We start from the raw sequence: 20,284 nt of genomic DNA on the forward strand, positions 1-20,284 counted from the left end.
ATTGCATTATGGGGCCACATCTGGTAATTAAGGGTTAAGTCAACAACAGATTTCTTGTTCAATACAGGAGACACTTTCAAGGGTTTTTTTGGTTTTTTTTCCTCTTTGGCTGGACTTCTGGGGTTTTTTAATTACCAACCCCGAGCCCTCAGTCCACACCAGGACTTGCATTGAAGATGACTTCCCTGATTTGACTTACATTGTGTGTCCCTTTTCTGAGAAATGTACCTGTGGCTTCCTTCAGGCGCTCTGGTGCGCCTCCAGCCCCTCTGCTGGTGGTTCTGTGTGTTCTCAGCACTGCTTTAGAAGCACGAGATGTATCTTTGAAAGCTCAACAACAGCTGGTTGGGCCTGTATCGAGTAATAACAGGGACCCAAATCTGCCTTCTAGCTGGGAGCACAGCCTGTGCAGGGGGAACAGGGCAAATCATCTTCTGTGCTGGCTGAGCAAGTGGTGACAGGGAGGTCATGGGAGAGCCCTTCACTGGGCACGGTTCTTTTACAGAAGTTGAACTATAGGTTAGGACTCTAAAAACATGTCCAGTGCTTCAGGGCATTAATGAAAATCTGTGCCATCCTGAATCCAGTCACTAGTGAGGTTTGAATGCTGACAGCCCTGTAACCGTGAGCCCTCCTGTTCACTTTCAGGGGAGGTAGAATGCAATCCCACTGCAGGGGATGACAGCCTTTGCCTCAACTCGATGCCCCGTGCAACAAAGCTGGCTGATGCTTATACTCGTGTTCCTGGAGCAGCTGTAATCCTTGCCATAACGCCCCCAATAACACTTAGTTAAGCCTCAGAATGGCATCTTCTTGCCCTAGGACTTGTGCTTATTGGGATGGTTTGCTCTGGAGGTTTCACAAGTTTCTGTGTCTTTGAATCATTAAAGTCAAGCAGGCAATATCATAGAACCACAGAATGGTTTGGAAGGGACCTAAATGATCACCTAATTCCAATGCCCCTGCCATGGGCAGGGATACCTTTCACTAAACCAGATTGCTCAGAGCCCTGTCCAACCTGGCCTTAAACACTTCCAGGGATGGGGCATCCACAGCTTCTCTGAGCAACCTGTTCCAGCGCCTCACCACCCTCACAATGAAGAATTTCATCGTAAAATCTAATCTAAACCTACCCCCTCTCAGTTTGAAGCCGTCCACCTGTGTCTTGTCACTAGAGTTCCTGATTAAGTGTCCCTCTCCAGCTTCCTTTTAGGCTCCCTTCAGGTACTGGAAGGTTTCTATGAGGTCTCCATGCAACCTTCTCTTCTCCAGGCTGAACAGCCCTGACCTTCCCAGCCTGTCTTCATAGGGGAAGCACTCCAGTCCCCTTATCCTTGATATTGGGGTACAAAGTGGTGACCTGGCTCATCTCACTGTAAGGATAAGGGGAACACAGCTCCCTGTGTATGTTTACTTGCTGGGCAGAGGGAGGCCTTGCAGCAGGGGTGGGCCAGTATTCCCTGTAAGAGGCACTGGGGTACACATGGGCTTTCTGGAATAAGCCCATTCCGTTGCTGGAATCTAGCTGAAAGGGCTGCCCTGGGGGCTGGCTGGGGAAACAGTGGTGCTGCTGCTGCTGGTGCTGGCTGTACAGGGGAAACCTGTCAGGGGACAGAGTTGTGGGCTGCAGCAAAACATGGTGCTGTGTCTCCAGGGCCTGTTTGTGCTGAGAACCCTGGGGGATGTGATGGCTCCTGTGACCTGTTCCGTGCACACCATGGCACTCCTGAGCCCAGCTGTGCTCTGAGCACATCCCACCCCATGCAGGTGGGAGCATCCTTTGCTGGAAAGGGCACCTGGGTGAGCTGGTGTGGTCCAAGCTCTGAGGGTGATGAAGTGAGAACAGCTTGTCCCTGAGGTCAGCACAGTGGTGAGGGCTGTCCACGGCCCCCCTGTCCTGAGAGGTGCCTAAGGACCAGTTGCAGCCGTAGGTGCCGTCGCTGATGGACACTGCTGACATCTTCTCCAGGAGCGGCTCCTGCTGTGGCAAGCGCTGCTCCAGCCCCAGGTCAGAGCCAGGACCGCCAGCCCAGGCAGGGGATGTCTGCTCAGGACAGCTCCCCTGGGACCTGCCTGGGTAGCAGCAAGGCCCAGAGCAGCCTCTGGCTTCTCGCAGAGTTTCTGTGCAGGCATCGCAGGGTGCAGGCTCTCTGGCCGTGTATGGGGAGCACTGACACCTCTCCTCCTCTTTCCCCAGGGCCAACAGGACCTTTGTTTTGGCCCTAAGCTCATCAGCAACTGAAAGCTGAGCTTGATGTGGTCTCTCTGGATGGTAAAATTTGCATTTATTGCCATAGGTGCATTTTTTACCTGAAAGAAAAAAAAAATCAGACAGGAAGTTGTCACTAGCACCAACATCAATTAATGCACACATCACTTCTCCCCAGCACTGGGTGTGATGAACACAGAAGAAAGGGGAAGTACTTTTTTCAAACGCAGTACTGTTGACTCCAGATTTAAATACTGCTGATATAAATAGCACGGTGAAGCAGCAGTAAAAGGAAGTTTCTGCTATTTTAGAAGTGTCTGATATTCATGCTTCAGTTCCTGCACTCGGTGGGCTGGGTGGGAGGCCTGTTGCTGCAAAAGGTTGCTTTAAAAAATGGCATAGGGATTTACGTCTGAGAAACCTGCACTTTGCTAGGGGGCTGTTGGGAGGGGAAAGAGGGAGATGGTTTGGATGGCAATTCCCAAGTGCTGCAGGAACAATCCACTCCACAAAGTGAGAAGCGTGTGCAGGCAGGATGGTCAGCACGGCCATGGAAGCTGTGTGCGGGCAAGGATGGAGAAGCCAGAAACATCCCCTGCCTTTGCTGAGGCCGAAGCCACTTAAGCAGGAGAACAAAAAAGCATCACACCTTTGAGCAACCCCAACCCAAGTCCCTACCACACAAAGCAGGACAGCATGTGGCAGTGGCCCTTAGCCAAGGGACAGCACTGCTGGGAAGCAGGGGGCAGTTCACAGCATGGGGAGAAACCAACCATAGGGGCAAGGCTGCCATTTTTTTTCAGGAAGGACTGGCTTTTTGCTGAGGAAGTTACTAAGGGTGGGTCCGTGCCGGCCTAATGGATCATCAGGAGGCATAAACCTGGAAAAGTAAAAAAAAAATCACAGATATAAGCACATGTCTGTGCACACTGGATGTCTCAGTGAAGTGCCTTTCCCCTGCACACCTCAGGCATTAGGAAACTCAGGAGAAACGTTGGTATGAACAGAAAGAGGAGCACTCAGCTCAGCCTCTCAGACATGGTGCAAGTGCTTTAATGAAAACCCTCCCCCAACAAGGATGGTGAAGGGCCAGAGAGACAAGCTTCTTGTGTTTGCAGAAACACAGGGAAAAGTCATGCTTTGTTGTGTAGGGGAACTAAAAATACTGCCTGCCAGCCTCCTCTCATGGATTTAATTCTGCTTCTTACAGGAAATAGAACCTGGAAGATAGCAACCCTTGGTTTAATATCACAAATTGGACTGGAAAGAAGGAAAGCTGGTCACTAATGCTGCCATTCAAGTAGAAAAGTTCATAGAAGAGTGACATGGGAGGTTTTAAGACCAAAGCTGAGGGAGCAGGAACTCAAGAAATGAGATAAGAAAAGCTGCAGTAAATTCCTTTCATGAAAAGGCTCATGTATTCTGCTACTCATGGGAGGTACGGCCCATAACGTTTAAATTCTAGATTCTCTAACACCATCCATCCCTTACCTGTTACTGACAAAAGAGTACATGAGCAGTCGTTGCTCAATGAACCATTTCCACTCGGGGTTTTCATTCTGCAGATCCCGGTAGTGGTCATTGGAAACAATGACTCCGTCCTTCTCATAAGCAACTTTCACTATGTAGCGATCGTCGTAGCAAACCACCCTCTTGCCTTTCACCTTCCGGGAGGGTGTGTAGACCAGGATAGATTGCTTTTCAAGCTCTTCAAGAATGTGCTGATCTGGTTGGGTGGTTGGCAAAGTAGGCAAGGGAAGAAAAAAAAAAGGAACTAATTAATTAAAAATGACCAGCTCTCAATCATCTGCTACAAACCTACAGGAATCTAAAGATATTTCAGCACTTCAGGAAACTCACAGTGGTGCAATTTTCAGATGCAGTGATATCTGGTGGTTATTCAGCAAATCAAAAATTAGGTCTTTTAGAAGAACATCGACTTGTAAATTTTGAGACACCCTTTTTTGATTTTTATCTGCAAAAGAATCCCTTGAATTCTACACCACAGTCTGATACTGAATCCCTGCAGTGCCCTTTTTACCCTGCTAGATGCTAGAAGGCTCATAACCAGCCCTGACATAAGCTTTACCTGGAGATAAAATGTGTGTGATAAAATACATAAATTAACTTCTGCTGCTGCTGTTGAGGACACTCTGACCTCTTGCCATTCCTTCTCTGCAGGAAGGTGGATCAGCCTCCTCTGCAGACACCAAGCTGCTGGCACAGATCTCACAGATCTACTTCCAAAAAAACTGAGTCTCACTCCCCTCCACAGACTTCTGCTGATGCATTTTCTTCTCCTGGAAGGGGAGCCCGTGCACCCTCTGTGTTGGGCAGCCGGCTAACAGATAATAGTCATGCAGTAATGAACATCACTGTCTCCTGGAGGGCCTCAAAAGCTCTGTAGGCTCACTGCAAGCTGACAAACTTCTTCTTTAACTCAGCTGGCAGCACCTGCTGCTTGTTAAGCAGAAGGTTCAAAGCAGTGTAACAAAGCCTTGTAAGCAATTTTAGCTGCTAGCCAGGAGCACTGAATGGGGCAATGAATTAATGACTCATTTAAGTGAGGGAAGTCTGATGCAGAACTTGCACTGTGCTTGTCTTTACGGGAAAAAAACTGTACTGGGTTCTTCACACCCCCTGTCTCCAAACTGCACTTGATGGCCGCCAAATTACACCCAGGATGGTGACCTACCTGCAATGGGGCTGTCCTGTCGAGGGGGCTCCTTTCTCCAGAGTGGGACAAAAACCTTGATGTAAGTGTGCCCCCTCTCTCGAAACCAATCCACTGCCAGCTGGATCCCCCAGCAGGAGAATACCTCTTTGTTTCCATGACTATAAAAAAAAGAGAGGATGATGAGGAAAGGCTTTTATGAAGCTTGGAGTTCTCTTTAACTGAGCCAGTAATGAAAAGGCAAAATAAACAGTTTTTTTGTCATTCACCAGTTTTCAAGAAAACAACCTGGCACGGTGTCCTGGTGGGACAAATCCAAACACCTCTTCCAGTACAGCTGAAAAGATTTATCTGAAACAGTTTGGATACTTAAAAACAGAGGTATCATATCCCCCACTTCTGTGACCCAAGCCTTTTCCTTCCATCTGTATCTGGATGGACTTAAGTACAAGCAAGACCTTAGGCTTTGTCAAACCCTTCACACACGTTGTCTGAAAAAGGTTAGAGGAGTGAGAGTTTCTTCCTGCACAAGCAGAAACCCATGAGGCTCTCCTGTGAGAAACAAAATGTGGGAATTTTCTTCTGTGGTAACAGGGCTGTTAGAGATTTTAATGTCTGAAGTGGCTGCATGTGTGATCACAGGGCACTCCACTGGTGATCTTTTTTGGAAACATGAGAACATGTGGGGGAAGGAAAACTGTAAGAGGCAGGATGGGAAATATAAAGAACCTAACCCAGGACACCAAAAAAGGGACAATACATCAGTGGGCATGGCCACAGGCACCTCAGGCCCACTTTTATCTTGCCCTAGTTGGTGGATATTTTCTTCATTGCACAGAGAGGTAGAAAAGCCGTAAGACAAGTGTTTTAGAGGTGCCAGCAAAGTGGGTTCTGAACAATTCAAAATGTAGCATAAGACCAGAAATAACCTCAAGGAAAACAACTAGGGGTGACATCCCTCTAAATTTCTCACCTTCCCTGAAAATTCCTACTGCTTGGCATTCACTTACCTAAAATTTGACCACAGTGCAGTGCATGTGTAAAGGAAGGCCATTTGTCAACTACCTCAGCACAAGAAAACGAAAATAAACTGTGCACGAAGTCCTAAATGGATAAACACCCTCACAGTATTGACAGAATACTCATCCTTCTACTTTGACCTTCCTGCATGATATTGCCAGTCTCACTCAGGCTTTCACCTCTGCAAAAAGCCCTTGTGAATGACTCTCTTGGCTGCTATACCCACCTGCAGTCACAGACCAGTCAAGGACAATGCCACAGTCTTCAATGAGTCTCCCACCACCACATCCCAGGGATCCATCTCTAGGTTCTGCCTACATCAGCCTCATAACCAAAGCTCCGTTTTACAGCCATTATAAGTTTCTGTCCTGAAATGGTGACCACAAATGAAAAACAGCACCATTTGGTGGAAGAAACCTGGTTGCCTATTAAGAGGTATCAAGGCAATAGGAAGTCATATAAAACCCTTAGCAATAATAAATGGCCTGAAGTGCTTGACATACCTAATCTCCATTTTAGAACAGCTGTTTTGTTTGGTTTTAAAGGATAGGATCTACCCAGGATACTCATAACATCACCTGGACAGGTGAATTGGAAATTTGGGTGACTTTTTCAGATAACTGCCTTTAAAAGGCAGTCCAGGTACAACTTTGATGCCGTGACTCAAACATAAGTTCAGCAACAGCTTTCTTTAATATTGACTACTTGTATAGGTAATCCTGTGAGCTTTAGGAAGGCAGTTCTAGGTGTACCCCAGTGCAGAAAGTGAAGTACTCAAGCACAAGTGGTTGGCCAAAAGGCTGAGTGGAACAAGCAAGATGAGGCACCTGGAGCTGTTCCTCAGCGTTATCACTTAATCCAGCTACTGCCACACTGCTACAGCCAGACCTGGGGGCCATCTGAACCACTCTGACCACGTGTGGGGGGCTGTGGTGTCCCCACTGAACACCAGGGACTGCTGTGCAATGGAGCAGGGCCCTCAGGGCTTTCCATCCTCCCTGCATGGGCACAGACTGGCTCCTGTCAGTCCCCTTTCCCACACAACCCTGAAATCCATGGACCATAACGTACCCATGATCTGTCATAACTCAAGGTCATCTCTCCCTCCTGCCAGCAACAGGGTACACTGCACCTGGGTCACAGACCAGCAGGGCCCATCTCTCAGAAAATGAAGCAGAAATTTGGCATCTTTGTGACTCCAGCAGTTAATCCATCATTAGCACTCAGGAAGCCCTTTTTAAATTGTGCCATTCCAACTCCTTTGAGAGGAAGTTTAGGCAAACCAACTTCTGAAAGCTGCAAATGGCCCCATCTCCACCTGGCCATGACACAGCATCAGCCACAGCTTTGCCAGAAAGGCCTAGGGAAAGGCCTCTGTAGCTACCACAGCTTTAAAAGTAGCCGTAAGTGCAAGCACTAGAGGAGACAGCAGCCTCTTTGGTGATGCATGTGCAGTGAATATGGTTATGACAGTTCCTTTTCCCTATTAACACAACTCCATTTATTTTTTCCACCAGCCTTGCTAAACTTCCCATGGACAGGCTGGCAGGCAGCTAAGTTTCTCATTGCATCTGATGGAAACACAAAGTGTGCTGAGATGTTTGCTGAGTGAGACTGGCTGAAGGCAAGGTTATTTTCAATTCAGCTTCTCTGGGTGGGCTGATGGATGCTTGAAGACTGCCGACTCGCTTCATTACCCTGGGGCATCCACATCCTTTTCAAAGCCTTGCACTGCGCAGTGGGTCCTCAGTGCCAACCCCGAAATGCTCCAGAAACACCAATCCTAAGATGTAAATACAAATGCTCAAGGTATTTTTCTCCATGCAGAAAACTGCCACTTGAAGCTCTAACTTCTTGATTGTTTCATCCCTAAACTGCTGCTTCTGCTGCACTTTTATGGTTGTTGGTGATGATGATGATGGAGTTTTTCCCCAGCAAGGGAACCTAATATCCCTTTCCCCTGACATCTGCAAACAGTCCTTCCCTGCCTGATAGTAGCAAACCAGAAAAATTAAGGCAAGGATACTGAAAGCACTCACCAGGCCTACCCCGTTAGCCAAAGCAAATGTCATTCAGCACCACTTTGAAAGGCACCCAGGAGAGGAAAGCAGCTCCTTCCAGGCTGCGCCCGTTCAGTACCAACTGAACTGACAAGCTCAACAGTCTCCTCCATCATCCACAAACTTTTTATCAAGACAGAGGTTGGGACATCTGAGAAGAGCTGTAAAACCTTTGCCTTTCTGAAGCTCAAAGCTGCTGTGCCAAGAGAGCTGAGAACAGAGCACGTGGCCCGTCAGGAGTCATATTGACCCTGGCACACTGAAAGGGTGGGTGATCAGCTCTGCCACACTGCCTGAGCGGGTGCTCAGTTCTTTCGCAGAGGCAAGAAAGACACCCTGAGGAGGGGCTTGGGTGAAGAGGCAAAGCAGGGCAGGAGAGCCTAACACCTGGCTACTGAGCTCATGGCCCAGAGAATGCCAAGCAAGTTTGCTCTGTTGTGTATTTCCCACTCCTCCGGAGCTGCCTTGAGCAGGGAACCTTGGTTTCGGTTGGGATTTCTCCCTTCACCCACAAGATGGCATAATTTGCTTAGTCTCCAGTTGCTCTGGGTGTGCTTGTCCACTTTCCTCTCTAACCAGAGGGGGTGTGGTCTCATCTCACCTCACAGGACTGCTGACTGAAGGAGGAAGCCTTCCTTTGCCCTGTCCCAGCCTGCAGGGATGGGCTTGGCCCTGCTGAGTGGACAGGGAAGTTAACAGAGAAATGGATAGCCATTTCTTGGACTCTTTACTCCACATTGCCTGGATAAACAGAGGCCAACCCACTGCTGTCTTTGGACATCCCGTCCACAGGGACATGCCAGGCTCCCCATCTGTAAGAGTGCTTTCACAGTGCCAGGGCACAGCTCAGGAAATGTAATTGACCAGGATGGGCTGATGCAACATTTCCCAGAAGAAGAATGACTAAGAAGGAAATGAATCTATTCAATACAAGTCAACTATCAATTCCCTGATATTTCCCTAAAACAGAAGCCAAATCGAAAACCAACAAAAATTATACAAGCTGGGAACATTTTTGGGGTTTACTTGCAAGTCAAAGTGGTACAACTGTGATATTGTTAGAAACCACAGCCACCTGACTTTATTTCCCCTCTCCTTCTTAGATTAGTTGGGTGGTCTGTCTATCTATTCATCAGATTTTCCTGGAAACATCACAGCATATCGGTTTGGAAATTCTAGGTGCCCATTTGAAAAGGGGGAGTAATTTAATGGTGAGCTCAAAGGGAGAGACACTGCCACAAACAGTAGTGGTTGGACAGAGGCTGCCCTATAAAAAGTCAGAATGTAGAGAGAGCCAGTAACTGCATGTGATGTGCATATTCATGGACATCAAGAGAGCAGGTCCTTAGAAGCTGTGCATCAGCCAAAGAACAGGAATAACCAATTGTTCATACGTCAGATGCATCAACGCACCTCTCACCCGAAGGAAAAACACACTTCAAGCCATCAGTTTTAAAATTCAAAAGCCTCAGAGGAAGAGAGATGCCTTTCAGGAGCTTACCTCATTGCAACATTGCTGCCATCGATCACAATGGGTCTCAAGCAATTGGAAGCATCACTTTCATCTTCTCCAAGCCACTTCAGCCCCGGTGTGGTGCTACATGATCCACGGGCAACCAGCTTTAGCTGGGAAGGCTGAGCCTGGTTCTCCAGAGCTTGAGGTTTGCTCCCCATCCGAATCAGCTCTTTCAGCACATCATCCTCCAGGGCCTCTTGGCCCAGGTTCTCCAGCACTTTGCAGATGTCCTGCTTACCATAGCCCAGCTTGCAGAAGAAATCCAGCTTGCTCTGGTGCACTTCCACCCCTGCTGCAGAAACTTTTCTGGAGCGTGGTGGCACCACTTTGCTAGAAATTGAACTGGCCAGTGCCATTTTAGCACACATTTACGTTCCTTTAAACTCAGTGCTCCTGTCTTCCCAGCTATGTCCCACAGGCATCAGCTTCTGGGAGGGAAAGATTAGAAATAACAAAACACAACCATTGAGGAAGAACATGCAATCTCTCAGTTATTTGTCTAGTGCACAGCAGAGACCACCAGATCAGCTGTCTTCTCTCTGAGGAGACTATCCAATCTTCTCTCAGCATTAAAGCTTTTTTCTGGTCTGCTCTTAATTATAAAAGCACCAGTGTGTCCCATGCAATGTTCGTCACTCTCCAAACATTATGTCAAACAGGTGTCACCTTACTTGGAGAGCAGCGCCAGGCTGCCTGTATGCAGACAGGCTGCATGCGTGAGTTGGTTCTTCAGACTTATCTCACAGGAAATGACACAAAGGGGATTTTCAACTTGCTCTGTGGCTTGTCAGCCCAAGATGAATATCTGTCAAATTCTACTGGATGGGCTCAGATGCCATAGCAACTTAACAAGTATAGCAAATTTCATCCAGTGATTTAAGGAAACATGCTGTTTGCAAAGTATCTGGAAACTCAGATTTTTTTTTATAGTTTTTTTTTTCCTGCTATGTGTCTGTCTGTGTCTGCGCAGACATAAATTCTGAAATTCTGTCACTCATCAGTTCTGATGACGCCTGACTACTCTTTTCCTGTTACTTGCTATTTCAGTGAGGGCTTTTATGTTCAGAGAAGCAGCTTGTTTTTTTGAAAGCCATCAGGACGGTGCTTGGAAGCAGGTGATCCAGAAAGTGGTTTCAATTTCACTTACGTTTATTGTCAAGAGAAACTGGTAATTCAGAAATGAGTGTACAAAAGTAGCAAAAAGCTACTTCATATTCTCCAGAACTGCACCACGTAAATTTCTGGTCTACCCAGTGAATGAAGGTGATGGGCAGCATAGTCAGGGATACCCAGAGCTGCTTCAGCCCAACAAGCATGACACAGAAGAGCATACGTGGTGACCACTCATCTATCAAGCCAAACACCTTCAGTCACCATTGGCTTGCTTGCACTGAAGCATCTCTTGCCACATTTCTGCAGTTATTGGTGCTACCTGGTTAGAAGCTGTGGCTGGTTCTTCTACCCACGTGTGGAATGTAAGGGTGGCCCTCTTCCCTTTGCTGATTGCGGTCAGATGCAGAATTAACTGACCAAACAACCACCTCCATGCTGAGCCCAGAGCCAGAACCACATCCCACACACCAGCTCCCCTTCCTGGTCTGCCAGCCACTCCCTGCCCAGCAGTGGGCCACCCCAGGAGCCAGAAGCTGAAACCTTGGGGAAGAAGGCATGGAGGTACTGGAAAGAAGGAGCTGGGAGAGGATTCAGAGTAAAGCTCCTCCCCAAGGCATAAGAGCCGCCTCAGGCCGTGAGGAAGATATCCATGCTGGGTTCAGTTCAATTAAAACTGATTGGTTCAGCAGGAAAGCATGATAATTAGATATAACCCCACCTCATAAAATTTTGACCTTTACTTCTCTGTGTAGCTTTATACATTTCAAGTATTCTGTGGAACAAATCTTGCTCCCAGTTAAAGGTGACAAACAGCATCAATAAAATAAAAAATACCTTAAATATATCATAATTTTAAGGGGAAAGCAGTTACTGTGTGTATTTTTCCATCTAAATTAAAGCATTGCTTATTTTAGTCAGTGACAGTTTTTCCTTATGGTGCACTCTGTAACAATTTTTGCATCTAATCCTTGTTTTTAATTCATTGACTAAAGATGAAAATTTTCATTATTGAAATGATTTCTCATCTTTGAAACAGCTACTCTCTGAGCTGATATATGTTGATGTAACCAAATAAAGCAGAAGCAGTCACATTTGGGCCAGCAGCACAGTAAAACCTGCTTCCAGGTGTGAGGTCAGTGGCTCCAAACACTTCATGTGTACTACTTGATTTTTTTAAAAATGCCTACATTACTTTAATAAATTATTGTTAATTGAAAACTTTTGTTAGTATCTATCTCCAGGTTGAAAAGAAAATATTTAACACATATTTTAATAGCCATTACTATTATTTTCACTGTACTTCTGTCCACTCTGATGCTCCATCGGAGGCAGCACCAAGCCTGTGGTCCATGTCTGCACCCTTTGCTTCCTTTTGCAAAGCTTGGTCCTTCTGCACAAGCACTGAATCCCTTTGGCTTGGTAAGTATGGGAAAAGCTGAGCTCTGGATGGCTGCCTGAGGTTGATGTGATGCAGTATCAGCCATCACCAGCAATATGGTAATTCTGCAAAGTTAACCACTGGAATTCTACTGCAGCATGGCCAAACATTAAGAGTGGGCGATAGAGTCACTGCAGGGTTTTCACCACAGAGACCAATTTTGAAAAACTGAGATGGAAGCCTTGGTCACAGACAACACTGAGGTCACCCTTCTCAAGGGGGAATTAAAGGGCAATAAAATCCCTGGCTTACACATTCATAAACAGTCAGGAATGTGCCCAAGTTCAGCATGTCAGTTGGTTGCTTATAACCAGCACAAAAAGCATATGACAAGAGGAGAAACTGTGCATCACAGAGTCCACCTTTTGCTATCACAAACAGGTTGTGAAATTCCATTTACAAACTTTATGACCTTCACTGGCAAACTACTTAGATTTCCTCCTGCCACTTTCCTCCCTTCATCTCAGCAGACCCCACTGGAAGCTGGTTTTGTTTTCACTCCATTGAAAGCCAAACTCTTCTCATATCCCAGATAAATTTATCCATATATAATGGTATACCCATCCTATGTTCTAGCTTAAAAAGCACTCTCTCTGTCGTGTTGTGACCCCTCTTACACACACAGAAGAAATGGCTTCAGTCAGGTTTCCAGAACTCTCTTTCAATCTTAACATTTTAGAATGTTAGTATTTTAATGAGTACTTTTGATCAAAAAAATCAGAAGACCTCTTATGATTTTCTGCCTTTGGTATATTTTGACAGGTTTTTAAGATTAGAAAATCATAATTGAAAAAACTTTTCAAAAAACGTGGTGGTAACTACTACATCTTGAATGACTTTAAAGAGTAATTTTTCCTTGTCCTTCCACCAGGTGTTTGCTCCACTTGCGACCAGTCAGAGCAGCACCTCCAGCAGCCTCAGGCCATAGAACCACAATAAGGACCAGTTTGACCCAGAGGGAATTAGGGCTCCTCAAAGCCCCCTCCCCAAAGCCCTGCTCTGCCCAAGCAGAGGCAGAGGGGACACAGCCCCAGACAGACCTGGCATTGGTTGAGGCAGAGCAGGTTAGGTGTTATCTGAAGTGCTTGTGTATGCTGAGCAGCACAAGCAGCACAGCTACAGCTCCCTGCCACCGCAGTGTTCCCCCTCACACCTCAGGGCTGGACCACTTCTTCTTCCTCCTTCACCACTGAGAATAATGCTGCAAACCACCTATGACTGACAGCCCATTTGAGCCCTGCCATGAGGTCTTTCTCCAGAAGCAGATGGGCTACTCTGCCTTCAGAAAAATAAGAATTTTTATTTTCACAAACTAAATGTGAAATGTTTTATGTGCGTTTAGATTCACATGAACTCTTCATAACAAGACCGGTCATTTGTTTTCTTGATGACTAAGAAAAGATTTGCCTTTTTCTTCCCTACCTTCACTGCTCCATTTGCTAAAAACAGTAAAGCCAAACTTCCCAGGGAGTGAGCTGTGCTCACAGGCAACCCACTTGCTCTGCACCTTACCTGGCAGTTGCTCTTTCTGTGTCCCAGCAGTGTTGTCACACCATGCTCCAGCCAGAAGCTGGATTCAGAGCAGTACCAGGCTCACAAGGAAGTCACCAACTTGTATTTAAAGGTAAGGCTGATGTCAGCTGAGAGCAAAGAAGTGCAGTGGGCAGAAGTAATTTTATAGGAAGGTTTTACTTCCTCATTTGGCTGGCCAAGCTCTCATATAACCATCGTTTGATAAACTTCCGCTTCGTTTTCCAAAAGGAAAATAAAATAAGAGAGGTTCCCAACACATTTCTATTCTTAGTCACAGGCAAAGGTTAGTCAAACTCACTCCAGCAGGGATCCAGAACATTGGGTAGTGAGAACATAGCATATGAATTCTGGGTCAAGTGAAAAGTTTTCCACCAGGGTTGCTGTACCAAGTTAGCATAGCCTCATTCCCGTGCATCTGGCAAATTCCTGGCCTTCAGGGATACACAGAAAAAAGTATTTTTAAAAACCAACATTTTGCTTAGCACCCAGTATTGCAAAGCCTCATTCAAACACCTCCGTGTCTGAGGGAACCTGCTCTGGGACACTACAATGAAACATCAAAAACCAAACAACCCCTTCCAGCCTGCTGGTGCCTCAGTTGAAAGGCTGCTTCAGAGACACTCAGCCTCTCCACAGCAAAGACTGACAGGCACTTCTCCATGGCCACCTGATGTTTTCTGCTTCTTCCTTACCTCGTGGCAAAGAAATATGCCTCAAATCCAATTTTAGGCAGCAGGAAGGGTTGGAGGCTCAAGGAGGGGTTGACCTCTGGGACCCTTTGGATGCTTCAGACAGCTCTTGCAGATGCAGTGCCCTCTGCCCCGAGGGAGGGTTGGGGTGGCCCCACTGTGGAAGGGGAGTACATCTGCCATGGTCACAAGGCAACACACCACAGCAAGGTTGACCTTTCCCAGTCAGAAATCCCACTACTTGCATACTTTGTGGGAGGAAGCAGGGTGGCCAAACCCCTTGTAGTGGTATCCTGTTTAATCCAAAGAGTGGTTGCTGGTTGCTGCAAGCCTCACCGTTGCTTCCTGGATGTTTCCAGGTGATGATGATGCCTTTGCATCACACCCAGACTCCTGGAAATTCTTTGGGACCCAGGATGCCCTGCTGCTGTGTAAAACAGTGCCCAGGCAATCACAGGATAAAGGGGCAGCACACAGCCTCCTCTGTCCTACCTCGGGCACAACACTTTCTCTGATCCACTAAGCTCTGGCTGGGCAGGTTAATGCCACAGAAATAGGGGCATGCTCCTAAGATCACAACTAAAGGAACATGTGGGTTCCCTGCTGCCCAGAACGGCTGTGAGAGCAGAACAGCCACAACCCTTGACTCCTCACTCCTTGGACTCAGAATTACACAAAAAGTTGGAAAAGACCTTTGAGATCATCAAGTCCAACCTAAACTCCAAACATCCCTGGAGAGGAGGGATCTTCTCTGCTCCATTTAAACTTTCACAACGCCACACACCTCATCACAAGACCACCACGAAGCAGTACTATTGGAAAAGAAAGTTGCTGCATTATTTATAACCCAGGCAGGCAACAGAGGAAAGCACACTACATTGTGCAGTGTCATTGCAACCCCTACTTGTCAGTAAAATGGGTTTTTTACTACATAAATAGGAGCAAAATGGATCCTATAAAAAGAAAAGAGAAGTCAATTAGATAAGAGAATTTTAATTTCTGTTGAAATGACTAAGCCCGTCTACTGTAAAAAGCCATGAGCAAAAGCCTTTGACATCATTCAAATTGTAGGCAGACAATTAAGGCAAGACCCTTAGCCAATTCCTGAAACCTGTCAAAAGCCTTTACCTAGGTGATCCCCAGCTACCAGAAAGAAGACCATGAGAAATAGAGGAGCATATTTAACTTTTCAGATGGCCTCACACCCTTTCGCTCACCAGAGCAGACACACATTTGAGCACCCAAGGCTGTGGTTTCATAGACATTTCCTTTCTCTGCTGTGCTCCCTAGTGCTGACAAGCACGCTGAGTTTTCCCAGCACAAATTTACTGCTGCTCAAGCCCATTGTTATGTTCAAGAAGGAAAGACCTGCAGTAGGAGTTTTCAGAAGGGAAGATCTCCCCACTAATGGATGTTCCAATGCTGAGCTGAGGACTGAGGATTTACTGGTTTGTGAAACAACTAGACCTTCACCAGAAAGAATCACTATCGACCTCAAAGTGCGGCAGGCTTATTGTGGCAGCTCCTGGAGGCTACGGAGATGACCAAGCATGACTTTCAAGGAGGCTCCCTGTGCAAAACCACATTCCTGATGGTTAGACTTCTGCATGGAAAAAACATTCTCTTGAAACTGGCACTGTGGAACACCTCAGGTGTTTTGGTCTACACACTCCACTGAGGTATTTGCTTTGCTAAAGGAAACGGTCATTATTGCCTCAGCACAAAAGAAAAGCGTTATCACCCTCTGCCTCATGTGAAAAGCTCACCTGCTGTGAATACCAAACAAGCATACATGCCCATAGTAACACAGTGAAAATTCTTCAGCCCCTAATCAGCAGAAGAAGGTCAGGATAAAGCAAGTGCTAAATCAAATGTAGGTCTATTGCCAGCAATATTTTTAATAGTTCTGGAACTAATACATTCTCCATCCTGCCTCAAGTGAGAATATTTCGCTACTCCCTTCAGGAAGGCTTGGGTCAGACCCTCAAGCCAAGCTCTCTCAACAGTACAAGATACACTCCCGATTTTAACTATGGTTTTTTACACACTATTAGGCAAAATCTGGATGTCTTCTGCCAGTGAAATTCTCTCCCTGTTGGAGACACTGAAAATCTTGACTTGGAGACAGGTGTTCAGCCTACATCACTAACTTAGTAGGTCCTACTAGAGTACCACCAGCTCAGTTACTGACAAGCAATCCCGTATTCAGACTGGCAAAAAGCCACTACCTTTAGAAGAGGTATGCTTGCCAAAATGACCACCTTTCCTACTTCCCCAAAACTATGCTGCTGTAGCAAGCACTCCATCTGACCACAGAACAGGGAGAAAAAAAACAGGAAAACCAATTTCAGTAATGTAGACAATGGTAACTTCCTGGAAAATTTCAACCCCATCCATAAGGTCTGATGTAGCAGGATCCCTACTTGGTTTTGCCTAAAATACCTCTTTTTCCTTCTTTTATATAACAAGATACTGCTATGACTCAAGTTGTTTTCCACTGGGCTTAAAATAAAAAAGTACCTTTTACAATCAGAAAGTCCCAAACAAGTTTCAAGTTCAAAAATTTACTGCCGTTCAGGTTAAGATTTCAGAAGGCTCTTGGAACTGTCTTTCAGCTTCAATGATTTATTGTAAGCTTGTGAGACCTAACCCTACATATGGTCTGCTGGTACTTTTTAACACAGCTACCACGTTTAACCAAAGTGATACTGGCTTGCTCACTGAGAAAAAGCACATTCCACCAGACCAAGCATTTTACACAAAAATACAGCCATGTAGCCAGTATATACATAAATCTTACTGTAGTTTAACATTTTTCAAATTGCTTGTGCTACCCCTGTATGCAACAAGTGATTGATAGAAAAGGAGAGACATTACCCATGCTCCAGGAAGCTTACAAGCAAAACCTGTAATCCTGTTGTCAATAATGTACAAATTTTACATTAAAAAAATCAGGCTACAGGAAGGCGAGATGGACAAAGATAAGAGCAGCAAAAGAATCAGAAATTGTTCAAAGCTTCTTGAAAATTTTAAAACGCTTGTCCAAATAACTAATAGATGAGGGGAGGCGGGGGAGAATTTGTTTTGTTTAGCTTTGTTTGTGTGGTTGTTAGGGTTGGGTGTTCTTTTGACAAGTGGAAGGAAGCAGGTACAGAGCATTACCTCCAGAGAATACAGGGTTACCATGACTGGGTTTGGGTAACTCCCAGCCTGCAATGCCAACCACTTGGATACATCATTTATGCTTCTTCTCCTGACTTGTGTGATGTCTGTGGGATTAGAGAGAGATCTCTGTTGCAACCTACCCCTCTCCCACTTGCCTTTAGTGCTCTACAACCAGGTCCTATTCACAACATGGTTTTAGCCAAGTCCACTCCAGGTCTTGGACTCGAGCTCAAGAGATCTACATAGAACTAAAGGAACTACACCACATGACATCAAAATAAGTCTCAAACTTACTCAAATCCATGAAACAAAACAGTTCAGAGTCTACATCATATTTTTAAGCTGTTGCAGGTAAACTCTGAGGAGCTGGTTTCTAAGCCTTCAACGAATGAACAAGGAGCCTAAATCATGAGGAATCCCCCTTCAAACAGGCCTCAGCTATGTCACAGTGAGGAAGTTGATGTTTCTGCTACAATATTTTCAATGCTATTTTCAACATTAGAGAGGAAGGTGGGGTTTTTCGTTCTGTTTTTTAACTACCACAAGCACCACAGGTCAATACTGAAACTGAGGCTGGAGATACAGCATTGACGAAAAGGAAATGACAGGGAAGTGTGAATTCTCATTAGATTAAAACAAGTCAACTCTTCGACTCCCAGATAATGAAGAGTCCTGTCCACTCCAACACCTCTGGCTGGACAGGAACAGCAGGAAATGTTTGTGGTTTCAGCTGACCATACAGCTTGTTCGTGCAATTTCCAAAAGAACCACATATACACAACTGTAATTTCTGATGACTGGAGCAGTAAATCCCATCTACCCCAGAGTGCTCGGCTGTCTGTGCATGTGCCAGGTGAACAGCAATCCCTCCAGCGTCAGCAGAGACCAGGAGCCCTAAGATTTAGTACTTGCCTCCAAACTGGAGGCTGTCATTTGATCGCCTATTAATATCACCGTATTTCTGAGCATCCACACCTGAAAGCTTCCTCTTAGAAACAGGTAATTTCGCCCATCTGAAGAAACTGGGTATTTTTAAAAGCAGCAGGGCATACTGAAAATCAGAAACCTGAAACCTTTTGGATGCGCTGATTTTTTAACCCTTTATTCTGAAGACTTTGGCCAACAATGCAAATGGACTATTTACTTCCATATACTACTCATTTAAACTTTCAGTTCTTAAGCATTTACCTGTTTCAAAGAAAACAAAAGCCATTTCTGCTGCAGAAAAGTGAGCAATTCACCTGAAATAGGGCGTTTGTTGCTAAACATTGATAAGTATGTCCCACAGATGGTTGAGGGCTAGCTGAAGCCTAGGAATGACTGCTGAAACTCTGTGATGTTACATCACAACTCTCCAATAAGAGGACCTCTGGTGTTCAGCAAGAATTCAGCATTCTCCCCAACTGGAAGCTTTTTTGTTTGTTTGTTTCTATGACTGCCATTTCCTAAAGAAAGCAAGAACGCAACTGCTTCACTATCTCCATACCCTTGTCAAATCTGGCCAGTCTTTCTGCAAGTTAAAAATGCAATGTAGAAAAGAAGGACAGCAGGACTGATAACAGTATGATAGTGCAAACTTTGTTTAACAGAGCAGGCCAAGAGGAAGAAGAGCTCAAGACAACCTACTGCCTCTGCAGCACTGCTCTGAATGCACCATATCCTGACCTAGAACAGTTCCTTGGAATCTTCGTATGCCCAGACTAAGGCAGAAACATTCCTGAAAGGAACAGTGAGCAGTCCTCAGCCCCAGATTCCCTGAGACCTCCAGGAACAGGCCTCCTGGCTACCTCTCCTCTGGAACAGAAGGCTCTCGCTCAGACTCTGCAAGGATGGCACCAGCCCCTGCAGGGTCTCAGAGGGTGTCATAGGTTAGCAAGCATAGTCCTGGAAAGGATGTCCTTGCTAAGGGGTGCTTACAGTTTCCTCTGGGACCTGATAGAACCCATCAGCTGGCCAGTTTGAATACGGACAATTCTCTAAGCCACTTAAAGTTGTGATCACCTCTGTGATCCACATTTAAGAATAGACAAACTCCCCCCCAAGCTCTCTCTCGTTTCCGGTGCTGGCACAGGTGGCTGCGGGCCCCGTGTGGGGGCCAGTGGGCCCAGCCAGGCCCTGCTTGGGCCAGGCCGGGCCGGGCCACGGCCATCCTGAAGCCATGGACCTGTTCCAGCCATGAAACCCCCCCCACTGCCTTGCCGTGGGCAGCCGGAGCGGCTCGGCTCTCCCCCCTCTCCACTGCGATAAGAAACATTCAACATTCCAGCTGCAAAGCTGCAAGGCCTAGGTGAGATTAACCCTTTTATTGCTGTGAAGAGCTGAAAACCTGAGGGAAGAGAGAGAGGAGATGCTTAAAGCTGAAATTCTGTTGGGAAGCTATGATATATCAGAGTATCCTGTTGTAATTTCATGAAGATTGGGGGGGTGGAGTGTTCAGCTCGTAAGCAAAAGCACCTGCACATCATAGGCAGATGCTGACGCAGCTGTAATTTCATGAGGAGTTTGGACAGGGAGAGATGAACCAGATGAGGACTTTTGCTCCAAATGGGAAAGGAGAAAACCTCAGTCCCTAGAGATGCTCCCAGAGATAGTCCTAACGATGAAGATGATGAAGACCCTTTGCTCCCAGGGAAGGAGAAGGGCCTCTGTTTTTGTTCCTGAACGGCTCAACCTTAAAATTGTACCCCAAAAAACTTCAAGAGTGGACCCTCGAAAGCAGTTGCGGGAAAAGCTGCAAGTCGGGGGAACAGACTCACACACAGGCAGAGAGACTCCTCTTCCTAAATGGACTGAACATATTTGGAAGTGGGCGGCTGTCTCGTTGTGATAATGTTTTCATAGCATGAGCAAGAAGAGACTTCTCTTTC

At 46.1% G+C, this 20,284-nt stretch overlaps 1 protein-coding gene across 1 annotated transcript; it reads right to left on the reverse strand.

Moving 5' to 3' along the window:
• Positions 1 to 1,077: 1,077 nt before the first annotated feature.
• On the reverse strand, positions 1,078 to 19,350 carry ZC3H12D (zinc finger CCCH-type containing 12D). Its single transcript, XM_042016975.1, has 6 exons — positions 13,543 to 19,350; positions 9,465 to 9,907; positions 4,905 to 5,044; positions 3,701 to 3,935; positions 2,983 to 3,089; positions 1,078 to 2,310 (listed from the first exon to the last, which is right to left on the reverse strand). Exons 2-6 carry the CDS (start codon positions 9,845 to 9,847, stop codon positions 1,304 to 1,306), a joined length of 1,872 nt encoding a protein of 623 aa, XP_041872909.1. The 5' UTR covers positions 9,848 to 9,907; positions 13,543 to 19,350; the 3' UTR covers positions 1,078 to 1,303.
• Positions 19,351 to 20,284: the final 934 nt, after the last annotated feature.

This window comes from Corvus kubaryi, unplaced genomic scaffold, assembly GCF_017639235.1.
Source record: "Corvus kubaryi isolate FWS band 111438036 unplaced genomic scaffold, C.kubaryi_AGA036_p1.0 split3-73, whole genome shotgun sequence".
Lineage (NCBI taxonomy): Eukaryota > Metazoa > Chordata > Aves > Passeriformes > Corvidae > Corvus > Corvus kubaryi.